This window comes from Pyxicephalus adspersus, chromosome Z, assembly GCF_032062135.1.
Source record: "Pyxicephalus adspersus chromosome Z, UCB_Pads_2.0, whole genome shotgun sequence".
Classification (NCBI taxonomy): Eukaryota; Metazoa; Chordata; class Amphibia; order Anura; family Pyxicephalidae; genus Pyxicephalus; species Pyxicephalus adspersus.
In genome coordinates, this window is record NC_092871.1 from 10,725,631 (window position 1) to 10,748,866 (window position 23,236).

At 39.2% G+C, this 23,236-nt stretch overlaps 1 protein-coding gene across 1 annotated transcript; it reads left to right on the plus strand.

Moving 5' to 3' along the window:
• The first annotated feature begins 3,040 nt into the window (after positions 1–3,040).
• LOC140343459 (N-acetyllactosaminide alpha-1,3-galactosyltransferase-like) lies at positions 3,041–15,873 on the plus strand. Its single transcript, XM_072430143.1, has 5 exons — positions 3,041–3,172; positions 7,542–7,618; positions 9,688–9,825; positions 12,235–12,505; positions 14,870–15,873. The coding sequence occupies exons 1-5, from the start codon at positions 3,170–3,172 to the stop codon at positions 15,290–15,292; spliced, it is 912 nt and encodes a 303-aa protein (XP_072286244.1). The 5' UTR covers positions 3,041–3,169; the 3' UTR covers positions 15,293–15,873.
• Positions 15,874–23,236: the final 7,363 nt, after the last annotated feature.

Consider the following 23,236-nt stretch of genomic DNA (forward strand, 5'->3'; position numbering starts at 1 on the left):
TGACCGCTTTTGGCACTCCACAAACTGCATTAGTGCAAAACAGATCAAATCTCAGGTGTACTTAATTTTTTTAATTGTAATTGTAATTTAATTTTTTTATTGTGGGAGTGACTTGAATTCAAATTCCACATTTACCAATGTACATACAGTTATTAAGGGGGTAAAAAGAACACTGGTGACAGAAAATGTTTTCAAAACAACACCTAAATCTGGAAGCAAATTCATAATTGTACAAACTATGACACTGAAAAAGGATGCAGACCAACTGGCAAGGGTCACACATGAGTGTTGGTCGAATATCTCACTATTTGATTCGAGAGCTATTCGATCGAATAGGTCAATATTGTTCGGGTGATCGAAGGTCTAATTCGACCATTATTAAAAGTCAATGGGGGGAAAATTCGGGTTATTATTCAGGACTGTGTGGAACTGCAAGGCCAATCAAGGGGAGGAGAGCTGACAGCTCCGCTCCCCTGATTGCTCCTGCAGCCCTAGTGTAACTATAGTATGTGTTCTTGGATTAAGATTCTCTATCAAAGAACACAGAAGTCCCACGGGATCCCCGGACACTAGAAGCTAAATGGGGACAAGTCTCCCCATTCATTCACCTCTAGTGCTCTGTGACTGGCTGGGTAAAGGAAAATCCTGATGACGCTTGAGCTGTCATCAGAGTTTACCTTTTCTCAGCCAATCACAGAGCACTAGAGGTGAATGAATGGGGAGACTTGTCCCCATTTAGCTTCTAGTGCCGGGGGATCCCACACTGACAGGTGTCACAGGCCATGGAGTCACATACAGTTCCGCTAGGGCTGCAAGAGCAATCAGAGGAGCGGAGCTGACAGCCACGCAGGCCCTGTAATGGACAACCTTACTGTACTCAGAATAGGACTAAGAAAAAGCAGTGTTGTCCTGATAGAAGTACCAATAGGTAGGACCCTGGTGTGGATATACTGAGGATTAAAGAAGTTGGTAAGTGCCATGGGGCTTGGTGTGTTCTGCTCCTGGGGTTAAAACAAGGTAGGGGCAGAGGAGACTCCCAGAATTCTGAAGATGATACCTGGTTAGCGGTAAAAGGAACCCCAACTGATCCAATTATCAGCAAGGAAAGGGTTCTGGAGCTAGGAATGAGTAGTGGCTACCTGCCGGTCCTAGTGGGGCACTGGGGGATCTGTGCACTCCTGAGATGGGCAGTCTTGCTGTTACCTGGAGTCCTCTAGCAAGTAGCTGTCTTTGTCGCTGCAAACAGCAAACAGTACATCTAAAACATAGTGCAACATGGTGATACATACATACAATAAGCTACATACGACAATGATCAAGAATGTCAGGCGCGGGGACGGAGCTAGGATAGAATTTCAGAGGGCAAGTGGCCTGAGTACTAGCAAGGATTTAGGCGCAAAGATACAGATTCAATGCTATGGCAATAAAAGACTTGTGAAGTTAGAATATATAGCCCCTGTGATAACAAACCACAAATATTCATGCTTATGGTAGTCATGCATATGTGTTCAATCCCAATAAACTACATAGACACAAAATATCTCTCCCTCAGGATTCATTTTTGAGGGAAAGACAAATGTACAATACCAGCATGTTCTATAAAATCATACATTTTTATTTAAAATTATTAAAAGCTTGCAACACAATATACTGAAACCCAAATGCCATGCATATAGCATATTGTTTGCTCCTCAGGCCCCAGTTCATAAAAAATATCAATACTAATTTACTATCTAATACAGACAATATCGTAAACTTCATTATCCTAGAAGCCTAATTTTATGTTCAACGCATTTCACAACATCCACGGACGCTTTTTTAAGATGAGTAAAGGAGCAACATCATCTTATTGATGCTCAGAAAAGCCAAATTCAATATGTAAACTATGGAGTCACCAGTCACCACTCTCTTTGTTTTAAACCTCTATCACCACTTTTTGTTTGGAATATTTTTCATTTTAGAGTGATGTGTAACCAGAATAAATAATTAAAATCCAGTTTATGAATCTTCCAGTCAAGCGATGCATCCCCTGTGAGAGCCAGCTGAAACAACAAGCGTTGCCAAACCAGCAGCAAGTTGACAGTTGAATACACAACATTGGGGTTTCCAGTATTACGGTTGGGACTACAGTCAGGGTCAAAAACTGGCTTCGGAACCCTGCCACAAAGGCCCTTCAAAAGGAAAGACCCACTGCATGGCTTATAGCAATATCTGTGGCCCAGTTCAGTGGCCCAGTCTAGGCAGAACCATATGCATTCCTATGCAAATCCAATAGGGTCTCCCAAAATAACCAAGGGCCACAAAGGCCCCTAAAAAGAAAAGACCCACTGCAGGGCTCATAGCAATGTCTGTGGCCCAGTTCAGTGGCCCAGTTTAGGCAGAACCCTATGCATTCCTATGCAAATCCAATAGGGTCTCCCAAAATACCAAAGCTACAGTACACCCCTTCAGGGACAAATCCAGAAGGACCTCCCTTACCCCCTAAAATCCCTTGCCAGGATCACAGGTATTTGCAACCTTCATCCTAAGGGCCTTAAAGAGTTCTTTTGCTCTTGACATGATGACACCAGACCCTTGATATCCAAGACAGAATTCACCAGCAAACCCCAGGAGAAGGTTGTTATTATATGATCCCAATCTGGATCACCAATTTCTAAACTCAGGGATTTAAAGTGGGGGTAAAATGGGGTATAATTATTATCACCACATGACGAACCTACTTTTACATTCATTTAAGTCATGAGAATGAGTACTACCTATTAGTTTTAATTGACATTTGTTCAGATAGATGACTTTTATCTGTGGGTACTGTATAAATTATCACTTTATGCCAAAAAGTCAATCGTTTCCATGGGTTGGACATCTTCACATGCCTTGTAAAGCCGGAAGAGGTCCTTTTTTACTAGTTGGGAAGTGTGATCTCAACAGGCTTGTTCCAGGTCTGTAATGTACTAGATATTAATAACAGCATCAGGATAAGAGAAACTTGTGACAGGACCCTTAATACTAGGTCAGTAATATAACTGCCTATTTACTTACATTACAGGTTCCCTTTAATTCATATTGGTGTACACCTACGACATGAGAAACTTCACCCGCCCGATGGTCTAAACAGTTTTAGAATCATGCAGATGCCTTGTGAATGAAGTCAGCTGCCTAAATAACAAGCATGGTGAGTACTAATCCTACTTTCTTCAAAGTCCGTTATACATTATCAGTATTTTGTAATTGTTTTTTCTCAGATTGCTCTTTTTTTATTAGTCGAATAATAAAAAAAGTAATCCGCTATAGTTTAAATTTTCCTGTGGATAATCAGGATCAGAGGGATCTTTGCAAGGAGTTAAAGATGTGACTCACTTTTCTGGCAAAGGCATACCTTAATTTGGTGAACTGCGTTTAAAGAATTCCAGTGTTTTTGGAAAAAATATTTCCAGCCAAGAGGAGACCCCAGGGGATAGTTTCATGGGCCTCTTTGTAAACGGATAAAATTTGTATTTATAGTTTATGTTTAACATTCTTAGAAACGACCAGAAAAGAATCAGGCACAGCGGTGACACAGACTGTAGAAATATGTAATCATTAAATATTGTTTTGTTCCAGAGATATTAATGCTTTTTAGATATTGTATTAACACGAGCATAGCATAATTATCAATATTACTTATATTGATAATATTAATATTCTGAGAGGAAGAATGTTTCTTGAAGAATGGATAAAAGGAGGGAAGGGGTGAAATAATTCCTCTGCTATTGCATCCTTATCTATAACATAATGTAAGATTTCTCCGTCAAATAGATTGTCAGCTGGATGTATAGGGACCAGTATAGAGAGAGATCTGTCAGCTGAATGTACAGGGACCTGTATACAGAGGGATCTGTCAGCTGGATGTATAAGGACTAGAATGCAAAGGGATCTATCAGACAGATGTATAGGGACCTGTATATAAAGGGATCTGTCAGCTGGGATGTATAAGGACTAGAATGCAAAGGGATCTATCAGACAGATGTATAGGGACCTGTATATAAAGGGATCTGTCAGCTGGATGTATAGGGACCAGTATACAGAGGCATCTATCAGCTGGATGTATAGGGACCAGTACATAGAGGAATCTGTCAGCTGGATGTATATGGACCAGTATACAAAGGGACCTATCAGCTGGATGTATGGGGACCAGTATGCAAAGGGATCTGTCAGCAGGATGTATAGGGACCAGGACACAGAGAGATCTGTCAGCTGTATGTATAGGGACCAGTATACAGAGGGATCTATCAGCTGGATGTATAGGGATCAGTAAACAGAGGGATCTGTCAGCTGAATGTACAGGGACCAATATACAAAGGGATCTATCAGACAGATGTATAGGGACCAGTATACAAAGGGATTCATAAGCTGGATGTATAGGGACCAGGATAAAGAGGGATCTGTCAGCTGAATGTACAGGGACCAATATACAAAGAGATCTATCAGACAGATGTATATGGACCAGTATACAGAGGGATCTATCAGCTGGATGTATAGGGACCAGGATAAAGAGGGATCTGTCAGCTGTATGTAAAGGGACAAGTATACAGAGGGATCTGTCAGTTGGATGTATAGGGACCAATATACAGAGGCATCTATCAGCTGGATGTATAGGGACCAGTATACAGAGGGATCTGTCAGCTGAATGTAGAGGGACCAGGATAAAGAGGGATCTGTCAGCTGGATGTAAAGGGACAAGTATACAGAGGGATCTGTCAGTTGGATGTATAGGGACCAGTATACAAAGGGATCTGTCAGCTGAATGTATTAATAATGATGTATAGGGTTTTTTGTAAAGCTTTTAACTTGAGTCTAGTGCCTTAGAAAGTATTCAAGCTATTAGATTCCAATATGGAATTTGGACCTGACGTCACACAGGAAAACACAGTAAAAGTAACCTAATTGTTCCTCCGGACACTTGAAATCGTATTTCTCCCCTGTCCATTGAGACACACAGGAATTCTTCAGGTTATATGTATGGCCTACAAGCGAAATGAGCATTGACAAACAAGGAAACAGTTGGGCAGCTCAGCCTCCAAGAAGCACAGCAAGGAAGGACCTTTGTCTCTAAAAAGCCTGCAAGGAAGAGTGTTGTATGCACTCTACACTGTTTCCTGACATGTAACCATGAATAACTATGTCCTGCCCGCTGCAAGAACCAAGTGGAGCTTCAATTTCGCTCCTTGTTGCCTTCCGGTAAAAGAGACACAACATGTCTATTCCTAGACACACGGGGAGCATCCTACTGCAACCGCTGACCCCAGCTTACACCCCCTAAATTAACTGCTAGCTCCCTGCCTTCTGAAGGTGACAATTCCAGTGCTCTGGAATCGTATTATCCAGTTTCAGTGGGGTTATTCTCAGTCCCTATCCTAACTCAGAGTCAGTGAAAGTTGCTCACCCTGCAGTCAGAGATTCTTATCACAATCTAGCAAGACTTTATGGGGTGATTAGCCCAATTTCTGTACCATTGAGGGTCTAAGCACCTTCATGCCCTCTTCTCCCACAGAATCTGTTATAGATCTACCCTTGGTCCTGATGGCTTCACTGACTCTGATCCTAATGCCGAGTTGCCTCTATCTCTGACCGTTCTTGAAAGTTTACATTCAGAAAAAAAAAACTCACCTCCACTTTCAACTTCTATACCCATTGTTGGGTATACTATTGTTGGCAATTTTTTTTCATTCCTCGGCCATACCCATTCTATATTTGCTGGTTCACTTAGGTTCTCCCATGAAAGTCTATTTTCTCCAGTCTTGGAGAGCTTTTTTTAGTCGGGCCCATTCTGTCACCTTACTTCAGGAACTCCTCCACAGACAATGGGGTGCACTTTTAGTTCTTCATAGCCAGTTCTTTGCCCTTATACCCTTGCCCTTGAATCTTAAGCGCACTCCATGGTGCATTTTCCCGGTCAGATGGGCACTATTCATTTTTGGTCTTGGTGACCACAGTTAATAGGTAAAGTTCTGAGTTTCCTGGTGTAAGTTTAACTTGTCCCCTCCTTGGATAACTACTTAGAATAACAAGTTCCCCATCTGATGGGTTCTGACGGGCCACCAGTACTCAAGCTTGTATCCTATAATCAGGAACTCCCTCTTCTTTCTGATACATATTGAGAATTTTGCACCTGATGATGATGATCGACTTCTTCTAGATAGTTTCTCCAGACAGTTTTCACTCTTTACCATTATAACAAACTAACAACAATGTTTAAATTACTCTATCAAGCTTTGAGGACAAGATAATCCCTGATGCTCTGAGCCAGTTTTCATCAAATTTCGGTCTGGGAGAAGCCTTTTTCCTCTTAGTGTCCTAGAGTATCCATAAATGACATTGGTCTGGGGGACCAATTCTGAAATCTGTTACTTTAGTCTTTTTTATCTTATTGATAATCTTCCTCTTCTGGCATTTGGATATTTTCCATCCAAAGGAATATGATGTCATTGATTTGCAATTCTTTACTACTCCTCCCTTGCACATTTTTATTTGAGCTGCCTTACTCTTACTGCTGATGTCACTCAGTTTTCTATTCCAGTTTTCTCTAGCCTTTGTTATCCATCTTCGGAGCTGTCTCCTGTCCTGTTCCTGTGCTAGGGCTTCCAACCTTTATGTTGGCCCTGTACATTTTGGTCTACTCTTGTCAGGAAGTCAGCCGTACCTCTTCCCTGCTTTGTGAAGGGGGTTCCTTCTTGGGGTTTATCTGTACATTCTTGCCAGCCAAAATCCTTGCTTAGTCTATTGGGAGACTCCAATCTTTGTCTAGAGCATTTTGAATGCTTGCCATTCTTATGCAGTTAGGTAGTCATTCTTTTAGATGGTTTTGAGCTGCATTTGGTTTCCTGAATCTTTTGTGTTGCAAGTGGGCTTTTTGGGTACCCTTAGCTAATGTTTTTTGTCCCTTTTAACATGGGGGAACCCTTGAAATATGTTTTTGGTCCTCAGAAAACCCCTTCAATAAATTAATATATTTACAGCTCACAGTACACAGTACAGTTGTCAGTAGGATGCCTGTTACATTTCTGGCTATTGGAAATTATGTCAACCTTACAGATAGCCATAAAGATCATTGGTATCATAAAAACTGACCCGAAGGGCACAAATTGCTCATTGCTCAAGGTACCCCTAGCAATCCATAGAGGAACCCTAGGATTCCATGGAACCCTGGTTGAGAAACACTGCCTCAAGGGTGCAAGATTCCTTTGTCTCATCAAGGACAAGACAGAAAAAAGATTTACGGAAAGGTATGGGAAAATTCTTTTCGACACTCCTCTGTGTTTATGATCATTGGAATTGCTAGCTACAAACTGAATCATGCTTATCCTGGGCTTGGCTACATTTTTTATTAGCATCTGTTCATTCATCCTCCAAGATCTAGCAGGAGTTTATTCCTTCTCCAAATATTTTGGGTTGGGACTGGGCAATAATACTCTGGCGTGTAATTGATTATGTTATATAAATTCTGTAGTTTACAGAACAGAAGCAAAAAGGCTGACATGAATCTCCAATGTTTCTTTTTATAGATCAACAGACGGAGGCTCTTCATATGCGTCTTCGTTTGCCTGTCTCTGAGTTTCTTATATTATGTATGGCCTCCAATGTGAGTATAAAAACCTGCCTGCTGTTCTCTAAATGGTTTTTCTGAGTTTATTGATAACATATTGTTTTGTCCTGGTAATGATTGGTGAGATAATACCATTGGAGATCCACCAATCAGCTGTTTTACAGGGGCAGAAATACAGTTACTGATAACAAAACTCGCATTTGGATACCCTCTGGTTCACAATGCAGGCTGGGACACACCAATGCAGTCTAGCTTGGAAATCCATTAGGGAAAGAAAGGGTTGGGGGAAAATAAAAACCTTTCCTACTCTATGAACTAATATAATATTGTGCTAAAATCTTTGAAGTCACCACTGCACCACCTATAAATGTCCCAGAACCCTCCATCACTCTTTAAAGAGACACTGTTACCATATTAAAAAAAACGCAGGTAAAAGCACATTAAGGTTAAAGAGGAATTAAACTGAAAAAAACCCAAAACCAAAAAAATACACTTACCCACAATCCCGCTGAGCAGTCGATCGGTACGGAGGTGTCTTACATCAGGTCCCGTGACGTCCCCGCATCCGTCTCCCAGCTGGCGCACTGGGTGCCACCGTCCTCTCCTCTTTTTCTGGGTTCTTCTTCCTACGCCACCTGACCCAGGCGCGGGATCGGGTGGTGTAGGCTGCAAAAAAACTTGCAGATCTCACTGCACATGCGTAAGATCAAAAAAAATTTTCCCCTTCTACTCATGCCTGAGATGCTTGGGCATGAGCAGAAGGAGCACCCAAGAACCTTCCGGGATGCATGACTTAGGTATCACAGGAGGCTTTGCGCTCCCATTCATTCTCGATTGGCTAGGTGATCGAGAATTAGGGGGGCGGTGCTGCACCCTTTTTTTAAAAAAAAAGGGGTGTTGCACTTAAAGAAATACAAACAAACAGAATTTTTACTTTACATAAAAGGGTTGTCTACCATTTTATTTAAAGTGAGATTTCTGAGTTTAGGCAAGCCTTAAGTCTTTTAAATGTTTAATTCCATTTTTTTTCTTTACATAAAATACATTTTATACAATGTGTTTTTATTCCCAATAGCCAGCCATGTAAGAGGGATTCTTCCCATTGATCCTCACACTAATGTACTGTGAGCCGTGGATATAGTAATTATAGTTGGGGTTCCATGAAGACCTGAAAGTAAATTTTAGGGGTTCCTCTATATTAAAAGGTCTGTAAGAATGCCATTCTTCCCAATAGCCAGCAATGTAAAAGGCTTTCTTCCTATTGATCACTACACTAATTTATTGTTAGCTGTAATTATAGCTGGGGTTCCTTAACACCTTAAAAGTTTTTTCAAGGGGCCCCAGGCCCTAAAAAAAAAGGTCAAGAACCACTATGAAATGGTGCTATTTTCAGATTTAGACAGTTATTATACCACAAAACTCTGATAGCATTGCAACCATAGCCCTAGACATTTAGAATTCCCCAATTTGATGAGTTCCCTTTTCTTTTCCTATTTTCAGCATTTGGGTTCTGGTTCTGTGAGAACATTTTTTTGGTGTAAACAAGTAACTCCTGGCTTTTTTTTAACATTAAGATGAGTTGGTGATCTGTGGTTAGGGAATGGGGGAAGTGGCTCTGAAATGATGGGGTTCATCTCTGGCTGAGGAATGAATGGCATGGGATCTTGCTGGGGAATCAGGTAGGTGAGCTCTGGTTGTGGAATGAGGGATGAAAGTTGCTTGTTATGTTGGTCTGTAAAGGTAAAATAAAAAGTTACATCCCACACGTTTCACACATCTGACCTGGCTTGGGTTGTCCCTGGATATGAACATATGATTACAGGGGAAGGCACAGTAATTGGCAGCGCACAGACTTGGCATCATTTTATCTCAGAGGAAACAGTGATTGAAGAAGAATTTCCTATTGTTTGCTGATTGCAATTGATTGGTGTGACATAGAAAGATTTCATTGTCCATTGTCTGATTCAGTTACATGTAGCAAAAGACTCATCTAATATACAAAGCAAACTTTACCAAGTATAAGGGACATTTGCAGGGGCCGGTCTTTCAAACCTCAACTTCATTTTTTTTACTTGTCCCACCGTTTCATTTTTATGTCCTTTCAGCTGCTTTCCAGACGTGCCCACTGAGACCTCTTGGGGTGCTCCCATCATATGGGAGGGAGCCTTTGACTCGGAGGAGGAGAATCGCTTTCATCAGGAACAAAGAACTGTAGTTGGACTCTCTGTCTTTGCTGTAAATCTGTAAGTATTCTTTTTTTTTATAAAAAAAAGCTTCATTGAAACAGCAAATACAGTGTACAGTATGTTACATTTGCATGAAATACGTACATATTGTCAAATAAAATTACAATGGATAAAAATCCATGTCTTTTCATATTATTAATACAATTTCAAGTTTCAACAAGTTTACTCATTGTGACACCAAGGCAGGATTGGAGGTGGAAGTGAGATATATTTGCCCAAGATTCCTCTACTGTGTGAAGTAGCAGGTGGAAGACTCTCACCTGCGAGATAATCAATGAAGAACCACTAAGGGTGGGGAAATAACCTAGAGCCAGGAGCTCAGTCAGCAGCTTAACTTGGAAAGATACAGACAGGGGTCTGTGCTGGCTCAGCTTAACTTGGAGAGACACAAACAGGGGTCTGTGCGGGTTCAGCTTGGCTTGGAGAGACACAGACAGGGGTTTGTGTCAGTGCAGCTCTATTTGGAGACACAGACAGGTGGGCTGTGTGAGGAGCTCTCTCTGCCTGGGGACACCGAAAGTTGGTCTGGAAACCTGAGTAAAAGGTTTCTGAATGTTTTGTTTTGAGCTGACAGGGAGAAGCCCTCCAGCTGATAGACAGGAACGTCTGATGTATAGTAAGTGCCGGACAGGCAAGGTTTTCTTTTGCTGTTTTGTTATTTTATCTGCAACCTTCTAATAAACCTGACTACAAGTCAGCTTAACACTTACCTCAGTGTGTGATCTGAATTGGATGAACCAGACAAGTGTCCTTTGACCCCCAGCAAAGGCGATCCTGAGCTTAACCCCTCACATCATGTAAAATTACAAAATAAACATGTAAAAAAACATCAATAACAGCCACGGTATAAAGGGTAAACAACAATAGTAAATTGGTTAAGATGTTGTAAAAAGTGCACTTTTCTGTTTGCCCTTGTGGCTTTAGGATAGAGAAAGACAGAGGAAAGACAGATAAAAGGAGGGGATATTGTGCAGAAGAAAATATTTGTATCTTTCAGAAGGACAGACTCTCTATGATGTATCGTTGTACACATTTCTATATTCTCGGGATTCATGAAAGTTCCATCATAAGGCCCAAGTGGTATAATATTTTGTTATAGCATCCCGGGATGCATGAATTGTTTCCTCCACTTCTAAAATACGATCAATTTGAGCAAACCATTCACGTAAGGTTGGCCTAGACATTGATTTCCATAGTCTCTGAATCAATTTGGCGGCATTCAAAGCATGGCATAGAAGTGTTTTTTTATATTGTTGTGTTGTTATGTGTGGTGTAACAGAATTTGCGCTGGGGTTGTAATATCATGTTCCCCTGTAATTTTCGGTAATAAATTGATAACTTCATCCCAAAAAAGTTTAATAATTGGGCAGCTCCACCACATGTGTAAAAAAGAGCCTTCAGCAGATTTACATCTCCAGCATTTTGAGTAATTTTGAGGGTGTATTTTATGTACGTTTAGAAGCACTCTGTACCGTCTTATGCCTATTTTAAAGTTATTTTCTTGAATGTTCACATTTTGTGAACGGTTGCTTGTAATTATGTTAGTATTTTCCCATTCTTCATCTGAAAATTCCATCCCCAGATCTAACTCCTACTGCAAACGAAAACGATCCGCCGGGGTGTCCAAGGAACTGAAAGTAGATTGTGTATCAGTGTATTGTATGCCTTATTGGACCAGTGGATTGGCACAGATTTTCAAACATAGTTGTTTGTCTGAAGCATAATCTATTCTTGTCTAAAGTGTTGAGGAAATGTCTTAATTGCAGATAGGACCCCCATGGTATTATTTTACCTTCATTCTCGGCTTGCAGTGCTTGTTTGTCTTTGACCCTGCCCCTGACAAAAAAATGGCCCGCCAGTAGTTTTCGATCCTCTCGCCATGATTTAAGAAACTCATTCGGGAGGCCTGGTGGGAATGCAGGGTTGGACCAAATTGGGGTGAAAGAACTTGGAGAGTCATCAGCATAAACACCTGTAACAAAGCTCCAATAAAAGAATGGAGCAGGAGCTCTGAGTCTAAATTGTTTCTCTGAATCCATGGGATAGAGTTCAGTGGTATTGTGGAGTATATCTGTTCTAAATTAACCCAGTCCTTAGATTAGGAGTTTACACACCAGTTAACAATTCTGGTAAGGAAGTATTCTTAATTTCGATATTCTTGGGCAGTGTGCAATAATGTTGTCACCAAAGAACAGGAAGTGGTTCACATAGCAACAGGTCAAAATGTAAAAATTAAGTTTTGAAAAAGGAAACAAATGCAGCCACCATATCAATGGACTGGCAATCTGCAGTACATTACAATTTATTTTTTCTTGGGTTTTTAGGTTTTAATTTTAAAACATAGCGACTACAATTTATTTTTTTTAGGTATTTTTTTTAAAAGGTCCTGTTTATTTCTGCTTTCAGATATCTGGAAACTTATCTCAACGACTTTCTTGTCTCTGCTAATCGCTACTTTATGCCAAACCTCTCCTGCGTTTTTTACATCCTCACCGACCGACCAGATCAAGTGCTTGATATTGAATTTCGACCTGGGGTGTCCAAGGTCATCCTCCAGATTCCCATGAGAAGCCGATGGCAGGATATATCTATGCTGCGCATGAAAGATTTCCTTGACTTCGTCCTACCTCGGGCTACAGAGCAAGTGGATTACCTGTTCTGTATGGATGTTGATCAGGTAGAAGGGATCCAGTATAACTATGGACCACATGGGGAAATAATTCAACAACCTACATGGGGGGTTACATGATATCAGTAGCAGCTTCTACATATTACATATTTCTTTTAGCTGGATATACTTTCTTATTGGTTCTAAAGTCCTATTCTAAGAAACCAAGTGTTTCCATTGGGTCAGAACCAATGCCAATTTTGAATCACTATCTGGGGTTCCTTTAAAGAGATTTTGGCTATATAGTTTCAGACTGGCAATGAGGATGTGGAGTTGTTACCACTTCCTCAGGCCCCTTAACCACTTCCTTATATATCTACCTGTAGAGGCTCATCAGCGGCGGACCACAGAGAATGAATAGGGGTGGTAGTCAGTGGTTTGGTATTGCTCTTTGCCACCCGCATTAAAATGTTCAAATGATGGATCTTTAAAACCCCAGCCAGCCACCAGGAACCATGCAGAAAAAACCCGTTCCCACTGCACGCTCAGCTCCACACCTTACTTCTCCAACAGCAACACAAACATACTGAAAATCATGCAGAAAATATTTATTTATGTCTGTGTTCCAGTTGCAGAAAATTTTGCATCCTATGCAATGAATCTGTTACCAGCAGGACAGTACATAAGCGTCAATTTCCCTTATGGAGCCTCAGGTAGCAAGAAAAACAGAACAGGAGGTCAAATTGCTTCCCAGAATAAAAAGTAGAAAAAAATCATTGAAATGTAATTGCCCCCTCCATCAGAATGCTGATGATGCTTTTGTATGCAACAGGCAGATCATGGAAGGTCTAAGGAGTGGGCAGAGTGCTGAACACAGCTTACCTAAAGCACCCTGCCATTGTACTCCTTTCAACAACCCTTATCCTTGGTGTTACTTGTTAATGGGGCGGAGCTGGTTTTGGTAAAAGAAATGCAAAATACCTTGATGGGTTGATATCATTTTTGAGAAGTTGCCCTTCCTGGACAGATTGTATTTTTTTGCAGACCATCCTATGCCCACATGTGATGACTGAGCATCCATTTATAAACACAGAATCCCAATAAATAACGCTACAAATCCGGGGCAAGTCAGGCTGGGGAGCAAAGGGCTAGATGATGAATGATAGCCTCCAGCCCGGAAGTAAGACGTGCTCCGTCTGCAGTATCTAATGCATATTGGGACAGATTTAATAAAGTTTTTTAAGACTGGAAAAGATAAACTATCATGGGAGAACCTGGGGGATCCAGCAACCTGCAATGGATCTGCTCCAGGCCTGGAATAATTTGCCAAATAATAGCAAATGATTTTTAGAGAAATCCATTCCATGTTTGCTGTATCACCCAGGTTCACCCAGTCTATCCCCTCCATTCTTGGAGAGATTCAATAAATCCGACCCATTGTAAGGAGCTTTCAGTGAGCAGTAAAATCAGAGAAGGCAATTTCAGGCCAGGAAAGGAGCTGTACAACTCGTCAACATTGACGGGAAGGCTGGGGGTCAGATTTTAGAATATCAAATCGAATGCCTTCAATGGCAGCTTTCAAAGTATAATAAGAACTATCAAACAACATAGAGAAAAAGAAAAGTAGGGTTTTTTTTGCACAAAAAAAAAATTGTATTGAATATACATTTGAACATACAAGAGGGTGATTATTTCACATGGGCAGATTGAGTGGCATTTGTCATAGACCACAATATTCTTTTTACAGTACAGAAATGTTCAAAATGTATTGTACATGGACATACAGAGTAATGTATCAACAATATATTGAAACAGTTTTAGGGTTAGACCACAATGTAACTTTGGGGACCCCCGACTGTTGAATTGGCCTTTAGGAGGCACTAGACATAATTTATCTCAACACAGCATATATATTACTACCACATATTTATGATGAATAAATCATGTTGATGATTGTACCCGACGCGTTTCACCTTGTTGGGCTTCCTCAGGGGTAGTAGTTTGGCAACATGTGTTTGGCACTTGTAATATATATATATGATTCTTGTGAAGTACTGCGTTCTACTTATTGTAAGTATTTTGGGAATGATGCCTATATCCTCAGCATAATGAGTATGTATGTTTGTAGGTTCAAATGGATATTCAATACAATTTTTTCTTTGTGCAAAAAAACCCTACTTTTCTTTCTCGCTATGTTGTTTGATATGCTATATTTAGGGTTAGCACACAGTTCCTTGAAGAACCTTTTGCTACTAATTTAGATTTCCACCATAATCCATTACTTTAGCTATAATATGTTTTTTCTACATGTGTTTTACGTTGGCAAATAGGGACTGGAAGTTTTGTGCAAGATGTTTCCTTGATGCAGACAGTATAAATGAGACCTTTGTCAGAATCAAGCACAATCTTAGCTTTTCATTCCTGTATTTGCAGATATTCACATCTAACTATGGCCCCGAGGTTCTTGGTAAGCTGGTGGCACAATTACACTCTGGTTTCTACCAGTCCAAAAGGAAACATTTCACCTATGAAGACGACCCTCGATCTGCCGCCTACATACCTCCAGGAGAGGGCGATTTTTACTACCACGCCGCTGTGTTTGGCGGCACGCCATCTAACCTCATTAGCCTGACCTCCAGCTGTCTGAAGGGCATTTTGAAGGACAAGAAGCAAAATGTGGAAGCGGTGTGGCACGATGAAAGCCATCTCAACAGATATTTTGCCTTGGAAATGCGCCCGGTGAAGATATTGTCACCTGAATATTGCTGGGACAACAGATTGCGGTTGAAATATCATAAACTGATCTGGGCAGAGAAGAAATATTCAACAACAAGGGTACAAAGCCAGCAGGTGTAGATGAGGTATAAAAAATGCCAAATTCATTGAAACGTTACTGAGCTTTGATCTGGATCCAAGACTGGAGTTTTTCATCTGATTGTTAGCTGGTGGGCAACACAGACAATTTTCCCATCTGCTAGCCGGAGTCTTTCTGAGGACAGGTGGAATTTTAGATCTCATTCGACCACCAATCAAACACCTATGATGGGATTTGCAACACCCCAGTTGCAGCATTGTATCCCAATATGGCATAACAACCAATCCAATTTTGCTTTCCGTTAAAGTTAATCTAAACCAGGGGTGGCCACCATGCATTTTAAAATTTGGCAGAAGGGCCGGGCCAGATAAATTGAGAGTGTTTTTATGAACTGATATAAATTAGAAGTAAAAGCCGTTATCTTAAAGTAAAAGAAAACTTTCAGTGGCAAAGTGTAGTCGGTCACCTTTTTTGCCAGTGGACAATTCTGTACCAATATTTGGATTAAAAACCCAATGGACAATAATTTGGCCATGCCTGCTCTAAAAACCTGTAAAAGCCAATTCTTTCATGGCTTTAGGAAGTTTTTGCCTTTTGCACTGCATTAATACCCCCAAAAGGGATTTTTCTTTAGTGGAAGAAGAGGCAAAATGGCTCTTTTGATAGTAAAGGTTGCTGACCCCTGGTCTAGCCATTTATGTAATATCATTTTCTTGGCTACCAAGGAAAGAATATCTAACAAATTTCGGCCACCTTTAGTAATTCTTGCCCCTTGTAAATTCAATGTACCTAAGATGACCCATTCGGGGGTCAATGGAACATAATTAATCAAAAAAGTAGTAGCATAATGGGCTTCCTCTTGCCAGAATTTTTTGACAACATTTAGAACAATCAGCAATGGAGGCATAGCCTATCAAGTATGCACGTTATGGGGGGGAAATACACCCTATGGTAATTTCCAAGTGTCATTGCTCCATACATTGCAGAAGGGAGAAATTGCAGAAATTGTTGGTCCAATTCAGAGTCAGAATAAATACATGTGTCATGTAGCCTATCCTTAATATAACGTAGAATAGAAGCGGCCTTGTACAATTCAATATCAGGGAAATTTACCCCCTTATTCATTCCAGGTTGGTTGTTGTACAACACATAAACTCAATCTTGTTCATTTGCCCCCCCCCCCCATATAAATTGAGAAAATAATTTATATGTGGTCTTGAGATCAGATTTCCTAATTACTAAAGGCAAGGATTGAAGAGTATAGAGAAGTCTAGGGAAAACAATCATTTTTATCAAAAGTATCCTTCCTAGATAACAAAGCATCAATTTGGACCAGTTACCTAGTTGGTCACTCGGAGATCTAAAAATCGGTGTTATATTTTGCGAGTACAATTTGTGAGGGTTCTTAATAATCTGTACACCTAAGTATTGAATTTTCTCCCTACACCATATAAACAGAAAATCCTTACTCCATCTAGGTCTCACAAAATTGGTTAGATATTAAGCTTTTATTTGTCCAGTTTGATTCTATAACCTGACACAGATCCAAATTGTGTAATAAATCTAATATAGGTGTCGGGCCACGTCTTGGGTTAGATATGAAAAGTAACAAATCAGCAAAAGCGGTAACTTTAATGACATGGATCCTATTTGGATACCTTTAAATTCTGATAGATCTTCCAAAAGTCTAAGGAGAGAATCTAAAGCCAAATTAAATAAAATCGGAGAAAGAGGACATCCTTGTCTAGTACCTCTAGATAACACCACAGGATTTGTTAAATCCCTATTATTATACAACTTAGAAGATAGGTCCTGATAAATATACTGAAAATAAGAAGAAAATGTTTGTCCAAAAGCTCTAGTGGACAATATCGCTTGAAGTAGAGGCCATTCTATTCTATCAAAAGCTTTTTCTGCATCCAAACTTATTAACATAGACTTAGGATTGATTAATTTTATTGGACTGAATAGTAGCTGCAATAATTGCTATCAATTTAGCTAAACTCTTGGAATCACTATTCAATAGAGATATAGGTCTATAGGAGGCCAATAAATCAGGATCCTTGCCAGGTTTAGGAATGAGCGTAGTATAAGCTTCATTGAAATCTGGGAAGGAGTATGATGGGACAATATACTATTAAAAACTTCCGCCAGCAAAAAGTTCAGGCGCTAATAATTTATAATATTCTGCCGAAAAACCATCCGGACCCGGCGTGTTATTAGTAGCCAAAGTATGGATAGTACGTAAAATTTCTGACTCTAACACTGGAGCATTAAGTTTTTCCCCACAGACTGAATTTTTCCCCACAGACTGAAGATAATTTGGATAGTTTGGCCTTTTCCAGCAAATGATGAAGCAAAGCAGGCTGGGTATCTTGAGCCGTATATAGATTTTGGTAATATTGTTTAAAAGCCCGCAAAATATCCTGATGAGATGTAGAGTGTCAGAAGATGAATATTTAACTCTTAATATATGGGGTTTTGGACATAAAGGATTAGCCAATCTAGTAAGCAAAGTCCCTACTTTATTGCCCCATCTATATAATGTATACTTAGTGTAAAGAGCTTGTGCAGTTGCACGGGTGGCCACATGGGTGCTGCAAAGATTTCTTAGTTTCCCTATCATGATACTGCAGAGATGCCTTGTATTTTGCGTGACCTGTTCCTGTAGGACATTAAATTGTTGGAAATAATCATGTTGAGCTACAAATTGCATAATATATTCTCTCATAATGGCTTTCATAGTACGCCACAGCAAAACTGGGGTATCCCAATGTTGTACATTATCATCCATTCCATCTGTCCAGTGGAATTGGAGATAGACCTGAAAGGAGGAAGATTTGGCCAAATAAGCCGGAAATCTCCTTAGAAAAGTTTTTTTAAATGACGGTTGTAATCGTATTTGGAGAACTAGAGGGATCCTGGAGAGATATCCTGGATCTTGGGGAGCAGGCTTTCCACCGCCCATACATAATTAATTCTGGAGAATGTGGAATGAGCTTTGGAGTAACAGGTATAATATTTTTCATTTGGGTGAAGGGGACGCCAGTCATCAACTAAGGGAGTTTGTGTTTTAATTCAGATGTGGCAGGATCAGGCCCTACATTTGTTAATTTCAAACAATCAATTAATGGATCAACAATCGTATTCAAATCCCCAGCCAGAAGAATTGGTCAAAATCTTTTTGCGGAGATCAGTAAAAAAAGCCGGGGAATTATTATTTGGAGTGTATATCTAATGCCAAAAATTAATCTTATTTTTTATTACCAGACAGTAAGGATTCATATACCAATACTGACCTTGGGAACTAAGAATATACTAATATTAATAATATAAAATATCTATCTATATATATATCTTTATATATATATATATATATATTATCAGTAATTTTTTTTTATATAAAACAATTAATGCAAGCTACATTTATATGTATATATTTTCAACAGGTAATGTATAAAAATTATAAATATATGGGGGATTTGGTATATTACTTTTTAGTTGGTTTATTTTTGTAGCATTTTTTTGATTACTGTATATTTTGTGCCACAGGGGTTTTCTGGCCTTTATTTTTCCATTTCTTCTTATACAAATACTAAGTCACTGAGTCATTTCTGACCTGTGATGAGCTGCATTGGTCTGCTATGGGCTCGGCTGTGGTCCCAACCCCTCCCATTCTTGTTAAAAGGAGCAACTCTGACACTTTCTTTTTTTGCACATGGCTGCAGGAGATTGCTGCAGAGTTTGCACATAATGTCACTTTTGGCTGCAGCAGTTGTGGTCTGATCTCTGCATTGTCCCTCCCGGCCACACTGCAGAAGTTTACTGTGTGCCCATGAGCTTTCAGCTGTGCATTTTGGCACAATGTGTCTAAAACCAGTCTAATTTTTATAAAAAGATATTTTAAAGTGTTTGTATAGCCAATGTTTTGCTACCTGTGTCTTGCAGGGGTGATTTTCCCTTACTTCCTATACTGAAGAAGCCCTAAGAAGTTTTTTCATTTTGGAATCTTCCCATCATTTTAAACTTTTCCCTTAACTTTTACACTGATAAAAACAAATATAAGATTTCTACTAAATTATTGTCTCGGTAACAGCAGAAAGAGTAGAAGGGTGATTGCCCTTGGTGGTCATGAACACCATGATAAAAACTTGGCAGAGGGTTTCAAGAGTTTAAGATTATTATTATTAATATTATTAACCACCCGGGCGGTTAGCCTGACCTTGGTTCGGGGTAAGTAAACTTGCTACTATCGTTTACCCCGAACGAAGGTCGGGGTAGCTAAAAGTATAAACATGCCTTACAGTGCAATCCGATTGTCATACAACATTGTATGACAATCGGATTACAACTGAAAAAAAATACTTACCTTGTCCCCGCAGCTCCTCTGGAGACGTCTTCTCTCTTCAGTTCTCATCCGGCGTGTGCAGTGAAAATCTCCGGGGTTTCCCGGTGACGTCACTGCATGCGTCGGTGCGGGCGGGAGGCGGGGCGGGAAACTCAAATCACTTTGCATTGAACTCAATACAAAAAAGCTGTATTGAGTCCAATACAAAGAAATCTTTATATAATATATATATAATTGTATTATAGCTACTATACAGTTACATTACATTATACACTATTTTTTTTTTAAGATTTTTTTTATGTTTTATAAAAAAAATGTATTATTAAGTTTATAAAATTTTGGACATATTTTGGTGAGTTATGCAGTAATTCAGTGAATTATAAGTAATTATTGAGTATTTCGGTGAATTATAGCCCACAATCTAAAATAAATTTCCATGCAAAACATTTAATACTTTTTGCATGGAAGTACAGAAGTTTGGAAAGAATTAGAACACCCGGCTTTCACGTACACGTCCCTCGGCGATTCCTGATGATGTCGGTGCGTGCGCCCGTTGATGGGGGTCGTAGCAGGAAATTCCAATATTTTGTATTGGATTCAGTACAAAGTCCTGTATCCAATCCAATACAAAATAATACAAAATATATTTATGTGCTTTTGTCTATAGGTATGTGACGTTGGACGGTTGGACACTAGGGAGGTGTTTTAGAAAAATATATTACTATACAGTATACCGAATTATTGCATTTTCAGTATTTTTCATTTATTTATGTATTCTTGTTTAAGCTGATTTTTGTGTTTTTTATTTAATTTTATTAAAAGTAAATTTTTTTCTTTTTTTACATGATTGTGTGTTTCAAACTTTTTTTATATTCATGATATCTACTAGATCCCTATTCGGACATATTTCTGTAAGTTACAGGTCTACAATTTTAAAAAAAAAATCATGAAAAACAGTGTACCCCTTTTGGTACAGAAATCTAGACATCAGTGAAACGCCCAGGTGGTTAATAATAAACAGGATTTATATAGCGCCAACTTATTACGCAGCTCTGTACAATAAATAGGGGTTGCAAATGACAGACAGATACAGACAGTGACACACTGCTCTAGCAAACATTCTAAAACCCCATGGCAACATTTGGCAAAACTATAACAAAGACTTAATGCTTGATGATGGATATGCTTACCATGCACAAGATGGTATCATGCACCATCCCTATTTAATGTACAGCGCTGCCTAATATGTTGGCGCTATATAAATCCTGTTTATTAATAATAATAATAATAATAATAATAATGCACCTTCCCCAATGTTGAAGCGTCTTGGAGCTGAAATTAAACAATAAGAGCAATTGCCAAAGCCAGAGTGGAGGATTGATGTGATCATGGCAAGGTGCTCTGTGGATTCGGGTACAGCGAGGCTACTAAGAATAGGGCATACATATCTGGTAAAAAGCTCAATAAAGTACTGCTCCGGACAAAGCAACTGGGTTGGCTGATGACATATTATGCAATTTAAATTATATTGATGGTGGTGATGGTATAACGTTACATATATTTTTATATTTCCAACGTACTTTTATTTGTTATTGTACTTTTTGTATATTGCCTTATAATGCAACTTGCAGTTACCATTTATCCGTGTTGTAGAAGTGTTCAATGAAAATAAAGATGACCCTTTAATATTATACACAGAGGCACCTGATGGTAGGGGCAAAAGTAAAACAATATAGGAGGTTGCTGTTGGGAATGTGGCGGTGGCCAGGACATTTTGGACAACTACCGACCATCAGACAACATGTTGGGTGGAAACTTTTCCCCCTTTCCTTTTTTTAAGCTTTGATATACACGCCTAATTTATTAAAGCTCTCCAAGGCTGGAGAGGATACACTTTCATCAGTGAATCTGGGTGATCCAGCAAACCTGGAATGAAAGTAATTTGCTATTTGTTATCAAATGTTTTAAATCCTGGATCAGAACCATTCCAGGTTTGGATCACCCAGCCTTGGAGATCTATAATGATTCAGGCCCATAGTAAGAGGGTGTGTAGGGAAATGTTTAAATAAATAAATGGTTGGGAATAATTGTTAGAATCTTGATGGTGCATTAATCAAGTTGATTTATAAGCTCGGTTTTGTTAACTTTTACAGTAACTGTTACCTATTAATGTACTAGTTAACATTAACTATGCTTGAAATGTGCCTGGTATGTGACATAAAGAAGCCTCCATCAAGGACAAGCTTTATTGATCAGGTATGTTCCTTCACATCCTTCACTGATGTTGAATATTAACTTGAAAGTCATATTGATGTAATTATGTCATTTAATGTACATGTTAACTTATCAATTAGTAAAGCTGTGGCCAAACATTCTACAAGAACAAATGGTGTCTGTGTTTATTCTGCATATGTTGCTGTTGTTTTATATTGGATCAGTCTTGTTCTTCATTTAACTTTCTTTTCAGGGGTTCAGCTCTACCCAGGTTGGTTTCTATATAAGACAATCAAAATATCACTTAATAAGGCTTTGAGATTGGGATCCTTACGAAGTGATTTGCAAAACTATGTTCCCATATGACAAAGATCTAACTACATTACACACCTCCCAAAGATACACTTAAGAAAACACATTCAAATACCCCAACCTTGGTAAATCAGGTAAAGCATGAAGTGGTAACAGTCAAAAAATAAAATAATTTACAAAAATAAATAATGAACAAAGAGAAAGAGGGGTGTTTTGATTGCAGGTGTAGTTTAAGTTCTTAATTGTGCAACAAACACATATTATCAAATCGAACATAGTTCAGTAAATAACATATCCAACAATATGAACAGTATAGGTCTGAATGCTTGACCGATATATATATACACTAAACATAGATACTCTATATATAGTGGCTGATTAAAGTCTCCATAGCCTGTATTGAAGAGAAAAGAAGTAACATAACCGTTTAACGCCTCTATGCCCGACGCGTTTTGCCTTATGGTTTTTTCAGGGGTAATACTGAAGACGAATATATTATCAAAGCTAGAGTATATGTAGAGGATCCAACATGTAAGAATTTAAAAAGCAAGGCGCATGTCCCAAAAGTTTGGACTGGTTCGCAGGTATCAAGGTCCTAGGAAAAGTTTCATCAGGGATTCCCTGAGAGGGGAATGCCTGGGGGTGGAAAGGCAGCATTTCCACTATGAGATTGCAGCAGCACAAGGTGTCTACACATCTTCTTCTTCAAAATAATTTACAAATTTATTAGTACAAAATCCATTAAAGAACTCTTTCCTTCGAATAAAAAAAAATGCCAACTTACAGAGGATAAAAATAGCAACAGTACACAGGACATAATGTCTAAAACAGAACATATTTTGACATGGCTTCATGAATGTAGCTATTGCATATGTGATTAGCCCAAGGCTTCAAAATATGACAGTCAAATGTTCGTGGAAAATCCCACTGCGTTTCACAGAAAAAAGTAAAATCATAGATTGGCTCCTTATTGCCTCCATTGAAACATATATAGGTATTGAGAATCTTAAGAAGTGGGTAGAGACCGTTCAGATGGAGTAATGACTATAAAAAACCTACAGTAGATCCAAGTTATTGATGGATACCAAATAATGATGATAATGTGGATTAC